This window comes from Musca domestica, unplaced genomic scaffold (assembly GCF_030504385.1).
Source record: "Musca domestica strain aabys unplaced genomic scaffold, Musca_domestica.polishedcontigs.V.1.1 56, whole genome shotgun sequence".
In the NCBI taxonomy this organism is placed as follows: Eukaryota; Metazoa; Arthropoda; class Insecta; order Diptera; family Muscidae; genus Musca; species Musca domestica.
Window position 1 is genome coordinate 205973 of NW_026712356.1, and position 17283 is coordinate 223255.

Sequence of the window (17283 nt, forward strand, 5' to 3'; positions counted from 1 at the left end):
TCAAAGGTGACCAATTCGAACAAATCTAAACTTATTCAAAAATTTGATGCTATTTTCGTCATTTTTGCTTTCACTCTATAAAATTTAAAAAAATGTAAAAATTATGGCCTTTGACTTTATTGCAGTTTTTTATCTCCTTTCTTGTGAAGTACCATGAAAATTGGACCTGCATATCTCATCTTTGCCCGAAATCGAACTTTGAAGAGAACTGGGGAACATTTTCACATTTTATGAGAGCATAAAACATTTAAAATCTTGACCCTTTGTGGGAAGGTGGGCCTACCCCCAAGCAAAATCTCGTAAGGATCGGGCCTTACTATAGCTGAACTATAGCGTGACTACAATTGATCATGGACAGACGGACGGATGGACATACATAGCTAGATCGACCCAGATCGGTGAGATAGGAATGTGCATATATAACTTCCTACTTTGTGGACCAATATTTCGAGGTGTTATATATAATTTTTGGACCAATCAAACTTATAATACCCGCAACATTATAGCATTGTAAGGTATAATAAAGCGACATGCTTAGATTTCTTTTCGTTACATTGTTTTTACCAACTGCCAATCTATATAAGAAACATCCGATACTAGTTAGAACACAGTATATTGTAGGGAACAAAAGTAATAAAAATTCATCACCATTTCACAGCTGACTTTAATGCATCATGATACATATACGTCATTATGGTATATTTTCATTTTCACATTAGGAAAAATCACTCACGATGTTCTACAATACACATGCTATCTTCTCTTTTCGATTTAAAGTAACGAATCCAGATACTTATTTTCCCGGTCTCATTTCATGTTAAGCTGGCTCGTTGACATTTTTACACCTCTTAGTCTGGGGTTATTGTGCCATGATTGTTTTTAAGTAGAAAAAATTCACTTAGCTTTGTACACGCACTACTTGCGCTAAGTGTGTATGTTGCATGTTTAGTAAATGGTCAACGCACGTACATACGTATGTAAGTGTGGATGTTGTGTGCGCACAATGGCGTATTATCTCCAGCGAGTTGTGTATTCTCTTTAATATTTATAGTCATGTACTATGTAATACTACTAAAGTAATTCTATGGGAGTTGCAACTGAAAATTCAAAGGATAGATATATGGACGATATTCTCCTTGCAAAAACGTTCGATTCAGGTCCACTAATTGGTGGGACCCCCATGAAACGGTACCTCCCGATTTTCGATAATTTGAAGGTTTCTGCCACAATTTCCAACCAAATTAGATCATAATATAAGTTTCACTGTTTAGGGTTTTTTTTTTAATTTTTTGTCTTTTAATTTTTCATTTAATTTACTTTAATAAACATGGGGGCTTGTTAGCCATATGGCGAAAAAACAGCAACCAACTTCAGACTGCTGTCATTTCTAAGCCACTCGTCCGGCAACTGTTAAAATTATTCCACTGGCAACTCATTATATTGTTTAAAAGCGTACAAAAGCATTTTGGTGAGAATTTCTCAGAAAAAAGTTATTCGTGATGGAATTCAAGCATGATAGCGTGATTTCTTTATATTTGGCTGGAAAACCACAAGTGGCTAGCACTCCAGCATTTAAATGTGAATAAATCTTTTGTGTCTCGTACCATCGCTCGTTACCATGATACTGGTAGCGTAGCCCGACGTCATGGAAGTGGACGGAAGATAACAGCAACATCTGCAGAAATGGTTCGAAAAGTAAAGAAGCGACTCGATCGAAACCCGCGTCGCAGTGGCCGAAAAATGAACATATCGCAATATTCCATTCGGCAAACATTGAAAAATGAGCTCGGGGTAAAGCCAGTGAAATTCCAAGAAGTGCAAGAACTTACACCGCAACAGAATGAAAATAGACTCAAAAGACTTGGCCGAAAGTGGTGAACTGCCGAATTTGACCCACTCTATCAAGTTACTCCCCCACAAAGGTAAAAAAATTAGAATAATTATAATTTTTATAGAATGTGGAAAAAGTCAGATTTTCTTCAATTTACACACATTACAATATTTCGATCAACACAGGATCTGGTGTGAAGGTCTTAGATATCGGACTACCCTTCTGTTAGCTCCCCCGCAAAGGGTCAAAATTTTGAATAACTATGAAGCTTATAAAATGCTATACGATCTTACAATTACTTTCAAATTCGGAACATCCCGGATATTTATATCAACAAATTATCTGGTGTGAAGATGAGATATACCGGACCACTCCTTCTGGTACCTCCCCCACAAAGTACCAACATTTTTAATAACGACAAACCGCCCATAAATTGCAAAATAAGCATCCGATTTTATTGACATTTCAAACATCCCAATAATTGTACTAAAACAAGATTTGCTGTGAAGATTTGACAAATCGGTCATTGCATCTGGTACCTTTCCCCCAAAGGGCTCAACATTTTCAATAAAAACGAGTAAAAACGCAGTAAGTTCGGCCGGGCCAACTTTGAATACCCACCACCATTTGGAACGAACTAGAAAAATTTCAAAATAAAAAATAAAATTTATAAAAAATTCTTTTAAAATCTTTAAAATATCTAATATAGGATGGTGCCGATATATGGGGGGGGGGGGATATACGATATTGTGGACCTATAAAGACAAATCTATGTCTGTGTGGGGTGAAGTACTCACAAGGAACTACTTGTGTGGATTTTAAGACAATTCCATTGAAAAGTGTGGCTAACATAATCAAAATACCGAATATCGGGAGGTACAGTTATATGGGGGATATACGATGTCGTGGACCTATATAGACAATTCTATTTGAGGGGGTATGTGGATAAAAAATGTGGATAAAATCATCAAAATACCAAATATCGGGGGTACCGTTATATGGGGGCAATACGATATCGTAGACCTATATAGACAATTCTTTTTGAGGGGGTAAAATGCCCACAAGGGACTCCTTTTGTGGAATTTCAGATAATTCCATTGAAAAATGTGGATAAAATCATCAAAATACCGAATATCGGGGGGTACCGTCAGGTACGATATGGTCAATATTGGCCCACTCCTTCGATACCATTCCAATCAAGGTTCAACATTTTAATATCAATTAAAATCCAAGTAAAAGTTTACTATTATAAACAAACATTGGTGGAGGGTATACTTCTGTCGGCAAAACCGACTGATACTTTCCAACTTGTTAGAAATATTTTTGAAAGAAAATTACGATGATATGAATTTATCATATGTAAGGTATTTTTTTTTTCAATTTGTATTGAAATTAGTCGTCCGAATTGTAATTTAAAATTAAGAAATAGAGGTTTTACATTTAATACTATCTATCTGGGATAAAAAAACACTCAAAAATGTACTTGATATAAATACTGTGTTTTGTGGTGCTACATTTGCAAGAATTATCAAAAACAATTTTTAGCTCTTAAACAAAAATCGCTCAATTTTTCTAATTTCAATGAGAAATTGTTAAAGGACTTCTATTCATTTTATGCCCCTGCTACAACCTTCTTTGGGATGTATATAATATTTTTATCTTAGTAGATTATCTTGCAAACATCCACAGTCCACGGAATAATCAATAAATTTATTTATCTTCATAGACTTCAAATCCGTCTCCCAAATAAGTGATATTATCTACAAATTTAACTGGATTTCATCACACCTTCCGTCGTATGAATATCGATCATTTATTACCAAATTTTTGTAGATCAAGAAAATAGAAAATAAAGTGTATTTTTTTGCAAACTTAGTAACAAATTACTTTGTAAATATTTTAAATGTGTGAATAATTCAAATATGCACATTTAATCCTCCCAAATGTGCCTGAGCCTAAGATTGTTAGCTTTTTTCTCACTCTTCTCAAATTTTTACACACATCTTTGCTAAACACGTCTGCCAGACACAAGCGGGAAATTGTTTTAAGATTTTGCACCTAAAATCCCATTACGGTCTAAGTACTCATACCAGTATTTAGTGTTTTATTTTTACTTCCCCTTTTTCTATTGCCAACAAGCATTTCTTGACAAGGACTAAGTGTAGCGGATATTACTTGGGAAATTAGAATTGAGAAAGTGAAAACACAGTTAGTTACCTAGGAGACTATTAGTTAGCATGCACAACTTAATGTATGCATCCATCCATCCACTTACATAGTGCATGCATACAAACATACTTTTGGTATAATATATGTTTTATATACACATATACAATGTTATTTATGAATATTTTTTACATTTATTAAATTCTAATCACAGACAATATATTTTGCATTATATATTTAGATAACTGGCTATGGATATAGAACACGAACAGCCAGCACGTATCGTGAAAACTTAACCAGGCAATTAGCTAATTATACGCGTTATATTGTTATAATCTATATGACAGTTAAGTAAGACCATGGGGACTGTACTGAAATAGAATGGGAATGTGATAGGTATTGCAATTATAAAGTAGGGTAATTGGAATAAATATGGTGATTGTAGAAACAAAATTCTAATATGCTAGAGCATGGATACCATGGGACAAACACAATTTTTTAACACTACCATTTTTTGCTTTGCAATGTGAACAAAATCAAGTGAAAACGTTCGGCCAGTTCGAAATTTGTAAAAAATCAAAATTTGAAATTCAAAAAAGTTCCATTTTAAACTGGCAGCGGAATCGAGGAAGAACGCAGCTGAAGAGGCGGCACAGTTATATGGGGCATGTGTACGAACTCTTCATCTACACCGGCTTGGCAACATTTTATTCATATTCAAGATTTTCCTTTATCGAAAAGAATAATTGAATTATGATTAATTTTTGCACCAAAATATCTTCAAAATCAACATCTAATTTTTCTGGCCAAAAAATTTTCAACGTTTTTTCATAATTAAAATTGGCCACAACCATATCCAAATCCTAGAAAACAAAGTGACCTCAGTATCAAATTTCAGGATTCAAGCTCTATCCATTCCCTCAACGGCTTGATTAGTATCATTTAGCATTTTCCGTTTGCATTCCAAAATCAACCTCCATATCTCAAAATGATATACCAACAGTGGTCTCCGTATCAAATTTAAGGATTTCAGGTCTATCCTAAGACCCCATCCCAAATCTTTTGTGATACTTTACGTACAATTATACTACTCAAGTCCAAAACGAGTATATATACATCAAGAGTGACCTCGATGCCAAATGTCAATAATTTATCTCTACCCCAAAATCCCATGGCAAATTTTATGACATTTTTGCACTGTTCGTATGTTCATAGTATGAATTTCCAAAAGCACCTCCTTCGCTCAAATATAGAGATCGCCTGCTTTTCGTACAGTTAAAATACGCATTTTTAAAACAATCCCATATCTCAACAACAGATGCCCACAGTTAAATTTCAATTTCAGTATTACAGCACTGTAACTACTAAACCATTTGCCAAATTTAGTAACATTTAGTACAATTATAGTAAAAATATCCACAACCAGCTGCTTCCCTCAACACTAACAATGTCATCAAATGTCAGGATTCCAGCTTTATTCCTTCAGCCAATATCCAATTTAGTACCTCTTACTACGTTTCGAACAATTATAGTACACATTTCCAATACCATCTTCATATCTTAACCACAGACAGTGTCATATATGACAAATTTCCTGATATCAGCTCTATTCCTTCAAGCAATTTAAAATTTAGTACGTTTCAGTAATCTAAATATCAAATTTCAGAATTTTATCTCTATCTCTCCACCCAGCACCAAGTAAAGTACCATTCAGTACTTTTTGTTCAATTTTAGCATATTATTCCGAAACCACCTTCATATTTCCAGGCTGCATCTGAGTGTACACATTTCAAAATCAACTCCATATCTCAATTCCAGATACCAAGGGATCATATCTCAAACAAACATACCCAGCACCAAATAGAGTACCATTCAGGACTCTTTGTTCAATTTTAGCATATTATTCCGAAACCGCCTCCATATTTGTAGGCTGCACCTGAGTGTGCCAAGGAATCATATCTCAAACAAACATACCATCAGTAATCTTAATATCAAATTTCAGGGTTTCACTCTATCCTAGTACCATTGTACAATATAGTCACTACTCCGAAACCACCTCCATTATCCAGGCTGCACTACAACAATTTAGTACTTATCGCACAATTATAGTACACATTCCAAAATCGCCTCCATATCTCAATTCCAGATACCAACTGATCAAATGTTAAGATTCTAGCTTTATCCCTTCACAAAATACCAAATTTAGTACCATTTTGTACTTTTCATGCAAATGTAGCACGCATTTCCAAAACACCATACATACCATCAAACAAACATACATCAGTAATCTTAATATCAAATTTCAGAATTTTATCTGTATCGCTTTATGCAATATCAAAAATTTTACCACTCAGTTCTTATTGTACAATTATATTACACTATTCCGAAACCAACTCCATATATCAAGGCTATACCTGAACAGTGACCCAAGTACAAAATTTTACATTTCAAACACTGGTCACCCCATATCAAATTCCACCACATATAGTACTATTTAGTACTTCTTATGCATTTGTAGTACCCAATTCCAAAACCACATCTTTATCACGAACCAAATGTAGTTCCATTTAGTACAGTTCGCACTCTTAGTAGCCATTTCCAAAACCACCTTCATATATCAAACTTATTTTCCTACCTTGATTAAATACCAAATTTCAATCCATTCACTTAATAGAAAATGGTACCATTTTAAAAGTTAAGTAGAATATCATAGCCTTAAAATATCGTAGCCTTAAAATTTTCGAACAAAAAAACTCTGGTACATCTATCCTATAATCCATCAGTGACTTTCATTCCAAATTTCAGAATTCTACCTCATTCCGTTTTTCCATTAGAATGTATTCAATTTTTAGTACATTTTAGTGCTTTTCGTATCACATCTCCAAAAACCCAGTCTAACCACACGCCTACGTACCTAGACTGAACCTCATGATTTGGAACAAATTAATTTTTATACCCTAAATCATACATAGTATGGAAGGTATATTCAATTCGCCATTCCGTTTGTAACTCATCGAAATAATAATTTTAATCCCCACAAAGAATATATATTCTTGATCACCCTAAAATTCGATTTAGCCCTGTCCGTCCGTCCACCTGTCCGTCTGTTGTAATCCCGGTACAGTCAAAACGAATTAAGATAAAAAAAAATAAAATTTTGTACAGATCAGTCTTTTGTTCGCAGGCAGGTCAAGTTCGAAGATGGGCCACCGGTATACGGTATTTGGATGATTTGTCTGAAATCCTACACAAGGAGTTTTTTGTGAGTACTTTACCCCCTGAAAGAGATTTATATGGCGGGATCTTCCGATATTCGGTATTTTGATGATTTTAGCTACATTTGTCAATGGAAATATCTATATACAGGGTTGTCCATATTCGACGGGCCCATCTGGCAACGCCATAACTTTTGACAGAGATGTCACATTGCTTAATGACATACCGCGTTTGAAGCGTCAGTCCAAGCAGATTTTTACCGTGAACTAATACACGCCACGTGAGCGCTCTGAAATAGTTGAAATTTACATTCAACAGAAGAAGTCAATTGTGAAAAAAATGTGAGAAGTGCGCCTTCTAAGAACACCATTAAGCGTTTATACGAAAAATTTTCGACTGGCAAGGCTCTTTCTAATCCGAAGAGGCCATATAAAAGTCGACCAAGGTGATCGGCCGAGAATATCGCTGCCGTACGAGCCAGTGTTGAGAGGTCCCCAAGAACATCCCAAAACCGCCGTTCTCAGCAGTTGGGCATGGCTCGGTCCACTTTATAACGGATTATTCGCATTGATTTGCATTTGTTCCCGTACAAAATTCAATTGACGCAAAGAATGTTGCCTGCGGACAAGCCTCGTCGATTGGAATGGGCCCAAAGGTTCGTCGAATATGTGCAACCCTGTAGGTCGACGACATCGTATAACGGGACCCCCTATATTCGTTATTTTGATGATATTATGAAAATTCTCACATGATATGAAAATTCTCACAAGAAGTTCCTTTTGAGTACTTTATCCCCTTGAAGTGAATTGTTTATATAGGTCTACGATATCGTATAGCCCCCCATATAACAGGACCCCCCATATTAGGTATTTTGATGATTTTAGCCACATTTTTCAATGGAATTGTCTTTAAATCCACACAAGGGATTCCTTCTGAATACTTTACCCACTAGAAGAGAATTATCTAAATATTTTTTTTTTTAAATTTCGTATATGAAGTTCCGAATACTTACTACAGTCTATGACACAAATTACTTATGCAGGAACACGTCTTCGTATAAACCCCATATAACGGTTTTCATTTGAGCGGTATTTTCCGACGAAATTTTTTTGAAATCTTTCAAGTTTCTTCCAAATGGTGGAGGGTATAAAAAGTCCAGCCCGGCCGAACATAGCTGCTTTTTTACTAGTTGTTGTTGTTTTCAGTTGACTTTCGATCAATGTAGTTTTATTTTCCATTTAACCAATTCTTTAAACCATATTACTTATTTGCACATTTTCACAAATGGTACCAATCTTGCATATTATATCATTTTTATTTTCGTTTTTAATCTGTAAGTTAATATCTTTTGAACTGGAAAAGCAGGCGAAAGTGTGACCCACGGCTGAATATTTCAATGCCATGCCACGAATGTGCAATGGGTCAACAAGTTAAAACAACCATTACCTCGTGGGTATATCTTTTAACAACTTTTTCTGTGGAATGCAATTTTATTTTATGGATGCATCATAAAATGCCACAGCTATTTTAAGATACATTTATCACCATAGTCTGAATGGATATATCACAGTAACGTACAATATTTCCACGTACCATAACTGTGGCAAATTTGTGAAGGTCTGTTCCGATTTTTTTGCTTTGTTCCTGCACATGGTATTGTTTACTCTAGAGTAACGACACCTCTTTCGGATTCGCATGCAATGTGCCAATTTTTTTATGCGAATGCAATGTTTTTTTGTGCGGAAAATGTAATAAAATTGTCCATATAGCCAGAATGCAATTGCGTTTTCTTTTTTTTTGGCCTGTGTATTTATTTTATGACAGTCTAGCGGAATAAGTGCTCAAAATATTTAAATATTCCGGTAAAGCTTGCGTCCGCCCATCAATCATAAAATGCAAATATTTATATATTTTCAGTTTAGTTTGTTTATTTGTTCACTTGTTGTTATCACAGCCATTATCGCTGTAGTTATAATAAGACCAATGGGGTATACGAGTACATACATATGCGATTAAAACGTATTTACCAATTCACATTAGTGATGAACATTTTTGTGTTTTGTTATTATGACCTGCATATAATAAAATATATGAATCTATATTACAGGCATGTCACAAGAATGAATTCGGTACGAAAGTGATTTTAATTTCGTATTTAGCTTCTTCAGAAAATGTAAATCGCAAATTTTTTTTTTGATTTGAAACCACTTTTGTTTTTGCAAGTGAAATTATATTTTTATAGAAACTTGTGACTTTAAACACTCTCAAAATACTTTTAAGTAATAAAAATGTTGTCTTAATAATAAAAAAACAATTAAATTTACATTTTTAATCTTTTTACAATTAGCAAATTTTAATGGTTTCTCAATTGACAAAGACAATTGTTAACAAAATGTTCCCAAATCTCTTTTTCTTCGTCAAACAAAAATTATTCATTTGTAAAAACCAAACAATGTGAAATTACGAATTAAAAACTTAAGCAAAGGGAAAAAAGAACGCACAAAAAATAATTTTGTACAAAAATGTATCTTAAAATATGGTGTAACATGTATTGTGGAATGCTGTTTAATCAATTAATTATTAATTAATATTTTAGGGCAGGCACACGAATTCGGACCGAAGCATCTCTTAAATTTCTCCGGCGTATTTTTCAGTATTGTGTTAACTACTTTGCGCCTCAATTACAGAAACAATCGAAACTTCTGGCATTGCGTAAAAAATAATGAAATGCACAAAAAATTCTCATTATCAGAATATTTTTCGCAAGTTACACTTCTACAATGTTTTCTAATCATGTGTTTTGTTTTGATTCCTCATTCACTCGTTCTTTCAATGTTACCATATTTCGCTCAATGTTACAATATAGAATAGGGTAAGTGTACCAGTAGTGGGCACTTTTTGGATTTTCGATTTTTCATCTTTCAACATTCTGATTTCACTTTCAATTGCAGAAAAGTAAAGTTGTTAATATTCCAAATTTTGTTTAGTTTTCGAAATAATAAACAAAAATTGAATTTGTTTTTATTAAATTGGCAAAATTTGCAATTTTACTAAAATAGTAGTTTTTTTTGCCAGTAGTCGGCACCATTTTCCAATGCTCGGCATGTCTATTTGCCAGTAGTCGGCATATGGTATTTCGGTAACAAAAATATTATTTTGTATATTTTTTTATTTCAAATAGTATAAAACAACAATATATTACTAATTCACAGTTTAATCCAGAATTTGAAATTAATTTAGAAAAGTTGGTCAAAAAGTACAAATAAAAGCAACTGCCGACTAAAATTTATATATTTATTTGAGTAGTTTTTGGATTATTTTTTAATACTTTTATCAATTTTTGGTGAAATTGGTGAAAAATGATATTTTTCTAGTAATAGGCACCCCCTGCCGACTACTGGCAAATCTCTTGTTTTTCTGTTCCTAATGTCGGCATCAAATAATATAACAGAAAAATGCTTGATTTGTATGTTTTCAAGTTATAAAAGTGAACTTCAGGCTGTTATTTACTATTATTAAATATTTCTGATTCCAAAAGTATTAAATTTAATTTTCTTAAATCGATTATTGAGTTGACACCACCACTATTTTTTTCTTTACAAACAAGCACTATCGTACGCGTTAGAAGACACTCACTAAGTTTAACTTTCAAAACTGCCGACTACTGGGACATGCCGAACTTAGGCACACTTACCCTATATAATGTTGACATATTTACACTGAATTCGTAGTTCGCCAAATCGTACGAAATCTTAAGAAGGTAAAAAAATAGTACGATTTTGAATTGCGAATTTCATACCATTTCAATACGATTATGTGACATGCCTGATAAAATTCCAATTCTACAGGGTGTGATAAAAAACTGCAACAAAGTCAAACGCTATAATTTTTAATTTTTTTTAATTTTATTGAATGAAAGCATAAAATGTCGGAAGTAGCATCAAATATTCGAATACGTTTAGATTTGTTCGAATCTCATTTTGTAACCATTATTGGGTGGGGCGTGCTGAGTGCGATGGTTCTGAGTCCGGGTTGAAATGTCCAAGGTCTGCCGCGAAAATCTTCGCTATAATATTCGCGTACATTCTGATGCCACGATCGATTAATACGAGCGGAGAGCATCACCATCACCGTGACCGGCGTTTGAGTTCTGGTGGCCAACCGAAGGTGCACATTTTCAACTGACCTTTTTGGCAAGTAAACACGATAATTTTGTTTGTTTACAAACTGCTGGACAACGAGTGTTTTCTCATCGGCGAAAACCAAATTCGGCAGTTCACCACTTTTGACCAAGCGAAGAAACTCATTAGCTCTTATGAGTCTATTTTCTGTCTGTGGCGGTGGAAGATCTTGCACTTTTGAATATTGCGATATGTTCAGCTCACGATCCATTTCTCGGCAACTGCGACGCGGGTTTCGATCAAGTCGCTTCTTTACTTTTTGAACCATTTCTGCTGATGTTGCTGTTTTCTTCCGTCCACTTCCTTGACGTCGGGCTACGCTACCAGTATCACGGTAATGAGCGATGGTACGAGACACAAAAGATGTATTCACATATAAATGCTGGAGTGCTCTAACGATAGTCATTTGTGGTTTTCTTATATAACAGATCTTGTGTTGATTAAAATATTGAGATGTACCAAGTCTGAATGGAATCTTATGTTAATTTCACGTTTTATGACTTTTATGGATATTGAAAATGTTGACCCTCTTGTGGGGGAGGTACCAGAAGGAGTGGACTGATATTTTCCATCTTTGAGCCGATCTACGTCTAATAATAATGTTGGTTGTGCCAAGTTTAGACCACATCTGATACTCCCTTCCAGAGTTATGGTGAGCACCAACACATCGCTAGATCGACTCCAAATGTCCTGAAACGGATTTGGTCCAAAGGAACGATGAGGCACGTTTTGACCATATCAAATGATATATACCATCTCTGGCCATATGGCTGAGGGTATAAAAATCCAGACTTATCAAAAAATTTTGCACCTATAGTGACCCTAGTAAACCTTATCCATATTCTAGCTTCAATCAATCAGTTCTAAGTACGCTATTTCGCATTCTGATTAAATTGTTCATAATTTTAATGAATATTCTACATTTTCTAATATAATTTATTTTATATATCATTTCTGATTAGAAGGAAGAGTACGGCCTAAAAACACATAAGTCTTTAATATCATCCATTTTCAATGCTCCCATTTAAGAATTATCCTGCGCACCAGATAGACAGAAGTTCGAAGCAAATTTAGGAGAGAGTAAAAATTTTCTTAATTATAAATGCCAATGATTTTCCAAATTCATTTTCGATATCTTACGACAGCTTTCGAACTTCACATAAATTATTACCCTTTTTCATAAGATCATTGTCTAATAAAACCAACATTTTTTCCTTTTCTTTCTTTTAGCCGAAATTCCCGCAAATATCGTCACGTACATGACAATCCGTTGGGCATTATACGCAACACATTGAACAGTGGCGGCTTTGGTCCACAACCACCCAATCTGAACAATGAATTGGGTATTCCACCGAATGCTGGACCGATGAATGCATTTGCTGCCACCTACGGTAGCAGGCCATTGTCACATCCGGGCGGTGGTAGTGGCGTTGCAGCGGCTGCAGCTGCCGTTACAGAGGCTCAACAGGAGAAGGGAATGTTTTCGGTCAGTCAGCTAAATATTGAATTGACTGAAGAGCATGTTTTGCCAAATGGTAAAATGGAATTGACATGTCTGGCGACAATACCATCGGCAGTTGGTCCCGGTGAAGAATTTGCCGACTACAAGACATACAGTATAAAGGGTAAGTTTGTTGGAGGTCTATGACAGAGAAGTTTCCTTTTTAATGTGTTTTGTAAAATTTATTAAGAAGTTACAAAAAATCAACATATGTTGTGGAACACGAAATAATATCCAATTTTCAGGGAAATTATCAAAAATTAAAATATTGATATTTGAGGAAATATGTGCATCGCCAAAACCGATTTGAGAGTAAAGATAAAGAAGTTCACTTTCAAGTACATTTTTCGCAGAGAGAGAATTACTGCAATCAAAGTAGAGTGAAAAATATAACATATCTCACATTAGAATGGAAAATTGAACATATTTCAGAGTAGAGTAGAAAATGAAATATATTGTTGGTCACTCTGATTCCTAAGATGCTGTAGAATACAGGGTGAAACTGCAACAAAGTCAAACGCCATATTTTTTACACCATATTTATACCCTACAACATTATGTGTTGGGGGTATTATAAGTTTGATTGGGCCAAAAATTATGTAACACCACGAAATATTGATTTCCCACATAGGAAAGTATATATGGATCTTCCTATCTCGGCGAGCTGAGTCGATCTAGCTATGTATGTCCGTCCGTCCGTCTGTCCGTCTGTCCATGTTAATTTGTAATCACTCTACAGGTCGCAATTATGGTCCGATCTTCACGAAATTTAAAATGGAGGTGGGGCTAGGGTCAGAATAGAACCCTATTTCTTTTGGTGATGATCGCATAATATTTAGGGGTTGAAATGGACCAAAAACTGAAAAAATTCCTGATTTTTCACTTGCTCTACAGGTCGCAATTATAGACCAATCGACGCGGAATTTCGCATGTAGCTAGAGTTAATGGCTGGCAAGAAGCCTGCCCATTTGGGTGGTCATCGGCAAATATTGAGCGGGTAAAATAGACCATATCTTTTTTGTTGAAAAAATTTAAAAATTTTCATTAAACCGCGAATATTTTAAATCCCAGCGAAATCACAAAGCCATGACAAGGTTACTTCTGATCTTTACATTGATGTTAACATCCAAGAAAACGAATATATAGCAAAATATGTGCGATATATATGTTTATCAAAGAAGATATGCTTGAAAAATCTCTTATATGTCGAGAACGGCTGAACTGATTTCGACAGTTCTCATTAATTCAGAATGGCCCCTTGGCAGGAAACATAAAACGTCTAAAAAATCGCATAAAAATATCTCTCTAAAGATGAAAATATTGATTTTGTAAAATTTTCTCATATTTTTTCCATTTTGTCATATTTTTGGCATATTTTCATTTTGAATTAAACATTTGGTAATATTTCTACAGCTAACAAAACTAAGTAGTTAGGATATCAGGATATCATATACAGATCGCATTTATGGCCTGATCCTTACGAAATTTTGCATGGAGATAAGATGAGGGTCAGAATAAAAGCCTATTCTTTTTGGAGATGATCGCCATATATTTAGGGGTTGAAATGGACCAAAAAACTGCAAAATTGTCAGCAGGTCGTAATTATGGAGGTTACCGGACATTGCAAAAGCCAAGCAGTTTTGGATGGTCATCCAAAAATATTCAATGTGTGAAGGAGTTTGCCAACTTTTATAGACAAAATACGAAAATGTCCATTCCAGTGACTTTTTGGAGAATTCACAAATACAGGAAAGACGCACTTCTGACTATTTCGTTAACGCTGATTTCGTTGAAGAATATAGTCAAATGGCTGTATCTCATATAGATGCGTTTCAATCAAAAAGCAATAATAAATGTTAATCTTTTGCCACTTCTTAGAGATTATAGGTCTTTGGGAAATATTGGTTCCAGATCTAGGAAGACCATTTACATGCAACATCTACCAATAAATTGGAAATGAGCAAATTCGTTTATGTTGCTATTATTCGAAAATTAGAGAACAAAACCTGATGGTTTTCTTTTATTATTTGTCACAATATCTTGTGGAATTCTTTCGAGTATCTCGCCTATATAAACTGTATGGTTTATTACAGTGTTGTAGGGTATTCAACGTTCGGCCCTGCTCGACTGTAGCCTTTGCTTACTTGTTTTTATTTCAAATCAAATCAAATTTAAGAATAAGTTTCGATTTGCTCGTATTGTTCGTTCGTGATACTGGTAGCATAGCCCAATGTCGGAAGTGGACGGAAGAAAACAGCAACATCAGCAGAAATGGTTCGAAAAGTAAAGAAGCGATTTGATCTAAACCCGCGTCGCAGTGGCCGAAAAATGGCTTGTGAGCTGAACATATTGCAATATTTCATTCGGCAAATATTGAAAAATTTGTTGGAATTCAAAAAATGCAAGAACTTACACCGCAAAAAAAAGAAATTAGGCTCAAAAGAGCAAAAGAGTTGCTTTGGTTGGTCGAAAGTAGTTAACTGCCGCATTTATTTTCTCCGATGAGAAAACATTCGTTGTCCAGCAGTTTGTAAACAAACAAAATGATCGTGTTTGCTTGCCAAAGAGGTCAGCTGAAAATGTGCACCTTCGGTTGGACACCAGAACTCAAGCGCCGGCCATGATGATGGGGTGGGCCGACCTAGCAGCTGACGGTCGCACTCCGCTCGTATTAATCGACCGTGGCATCGGAATAAATGCCGAATATTTTCGCAAAAATATTTTGGAGTGTGCATTAAAGCCTTGGGCACGCAAACATTTTGGCCGCAGACCTTGGACATTCCAACAAGACTCAGCACGCGCCACCAAAGAATGGTTACAAAATGAGATTCCTCGCTTCATTTCCAGCGCACAATGTCAAAATCTCCAGACACCAATCCGTTGGACTATTGTGTCTGGAGTAATTTGGAAAGCAAGATTGGTACTGAAAAATATCAAAGTGTCGATCACCTTAAGCAAGCGCTGCGCCGGGAATGTGCCAAAATACCGCAGAGCAACAATCGGGCAACGAGTGACGGTTTCATTTCATTTCTATCTATCTTGCTTAATTCTCCATGTTATAAACAAATGCACATTGAATAAAATTAAAAAGAAAATAGAAATTGTGGGGTTTGACTTTGTTGCATTTTTTTTATCTCACCCTGTACATAATAGTGGACCCACCTTCATAAAGTTTTGCAGGGATAGGTTGTCTTGAACAGTGCGGCAGGTACTTACTCCTGCTGCAGGATGCTGTATTGTATGTAGTTTTAAGTTCCAACTACACTCCTTTTGTTAAAAGAAGATCTTGGTTTGGGTTAGTTGGCATTAAATTTTGCAAATTCTGTTTTCGAATCCAGATCTACTTGACAGAATTTAATTGATTTTTAATTATAAATAAATCAAAGTGCTAGCAACAACTATGTTTATAGATTATTTGACTATCTTCTGAACTATTGACGTATACATAACCCATAAAACCGCAAATTTTCAATCTTAAAAACTGAAATATATAACAATTGTCCTATCTCAATAAATCTCAAAGAAAAATTCAAAAATCATTAACTGTACCACATGCAATTTCCGTTTTAAAAAATATTAATTTGAAACATAATTTGCATAATAACCTTAACTTTCAATCTGTACGAAAATCATATTATGAAATATTCTTGTTTGTCTCTTTCATTCGCTCATTATTGCAGTTGATGTTCAGCGCCTGGAAACGACAACATTCTCCACAACAACACAAAGTATAGGCATGGCCGCATTGGGCAATGGCGTGACACCATCATCGGCAGCATCAACGCACAGCAGATACAGTTCTCAAAAGTTCAACCACAGTCTGTGGATGCAGCTGTGTTTGGCAGTCATCTTTACGCTGTGGTGCACGACACTGCGACATTAAAGTGATGGTGGTCAACAAACAACTAAACAAAAAAATAAATAAATCCAGGCCACCAAAAATCCTCCCCGCCCTGCTCCGAAACAACAACAACAAAAAATCTCAAACCAATAATAATTAAATTTGTAAATGTATATTTTCGTAAAGATGAATGGACCCAACCGAAACCAAACAACCGAACGACCGACCCAGCAAGCGAGCACGACAACGCGTTAACCAAAATTAGCCATGGCTAAGAGTGGATATGGATGGACGACGGTGGGCTATGTAGTCATACTCCGATATGTGACCACCGAGTAGAAGGATAAATTATAAAACCAAAGAAAAATAAAAAAAAATAATTTTTTGTTTGCGCAAAGTGCATGTAAGTACTACGTACATAAGTAAAAGGATAAAGTCAAATATTTTTGTTTCGCTTATTTTTTACATTGGACATAAAGTGCCAGCAGAAAGCAGAAAAAAAGACAAAGAGAAATTGTAAAAATGAAAGAAAAAGTTATGAAAAATT

General features: G+C 35.0%; 1 protein-coding gene across 1 annotated transcript in view; it reads left to right on the top strand.

The window, feature by feature from the left end:
- The window catches only part of LOC101889950 (uncharacterized), a 142386-nt gene extending 125565 nt beyond the window's left edge, over window positions 1–16821 (top strand). Inside the window, exons 9-10 of the mRNA XM_059128647.1 lie at window positions 12625–13019; window positions 16576–16821. Of these exons, the coding sequence (XP_058984630.1) occupies window positions 12625–13019; window positions 16576–16778 (598 nt within the window). The 3' untranslated portion in view covers window positions 16779–16821. The remainder of the gene's footprint in view (window positions 1–12624; window positions 13020–16575) is intronic.
- Window positions 16822–17283: the final 462 nt, after the last annotated feature.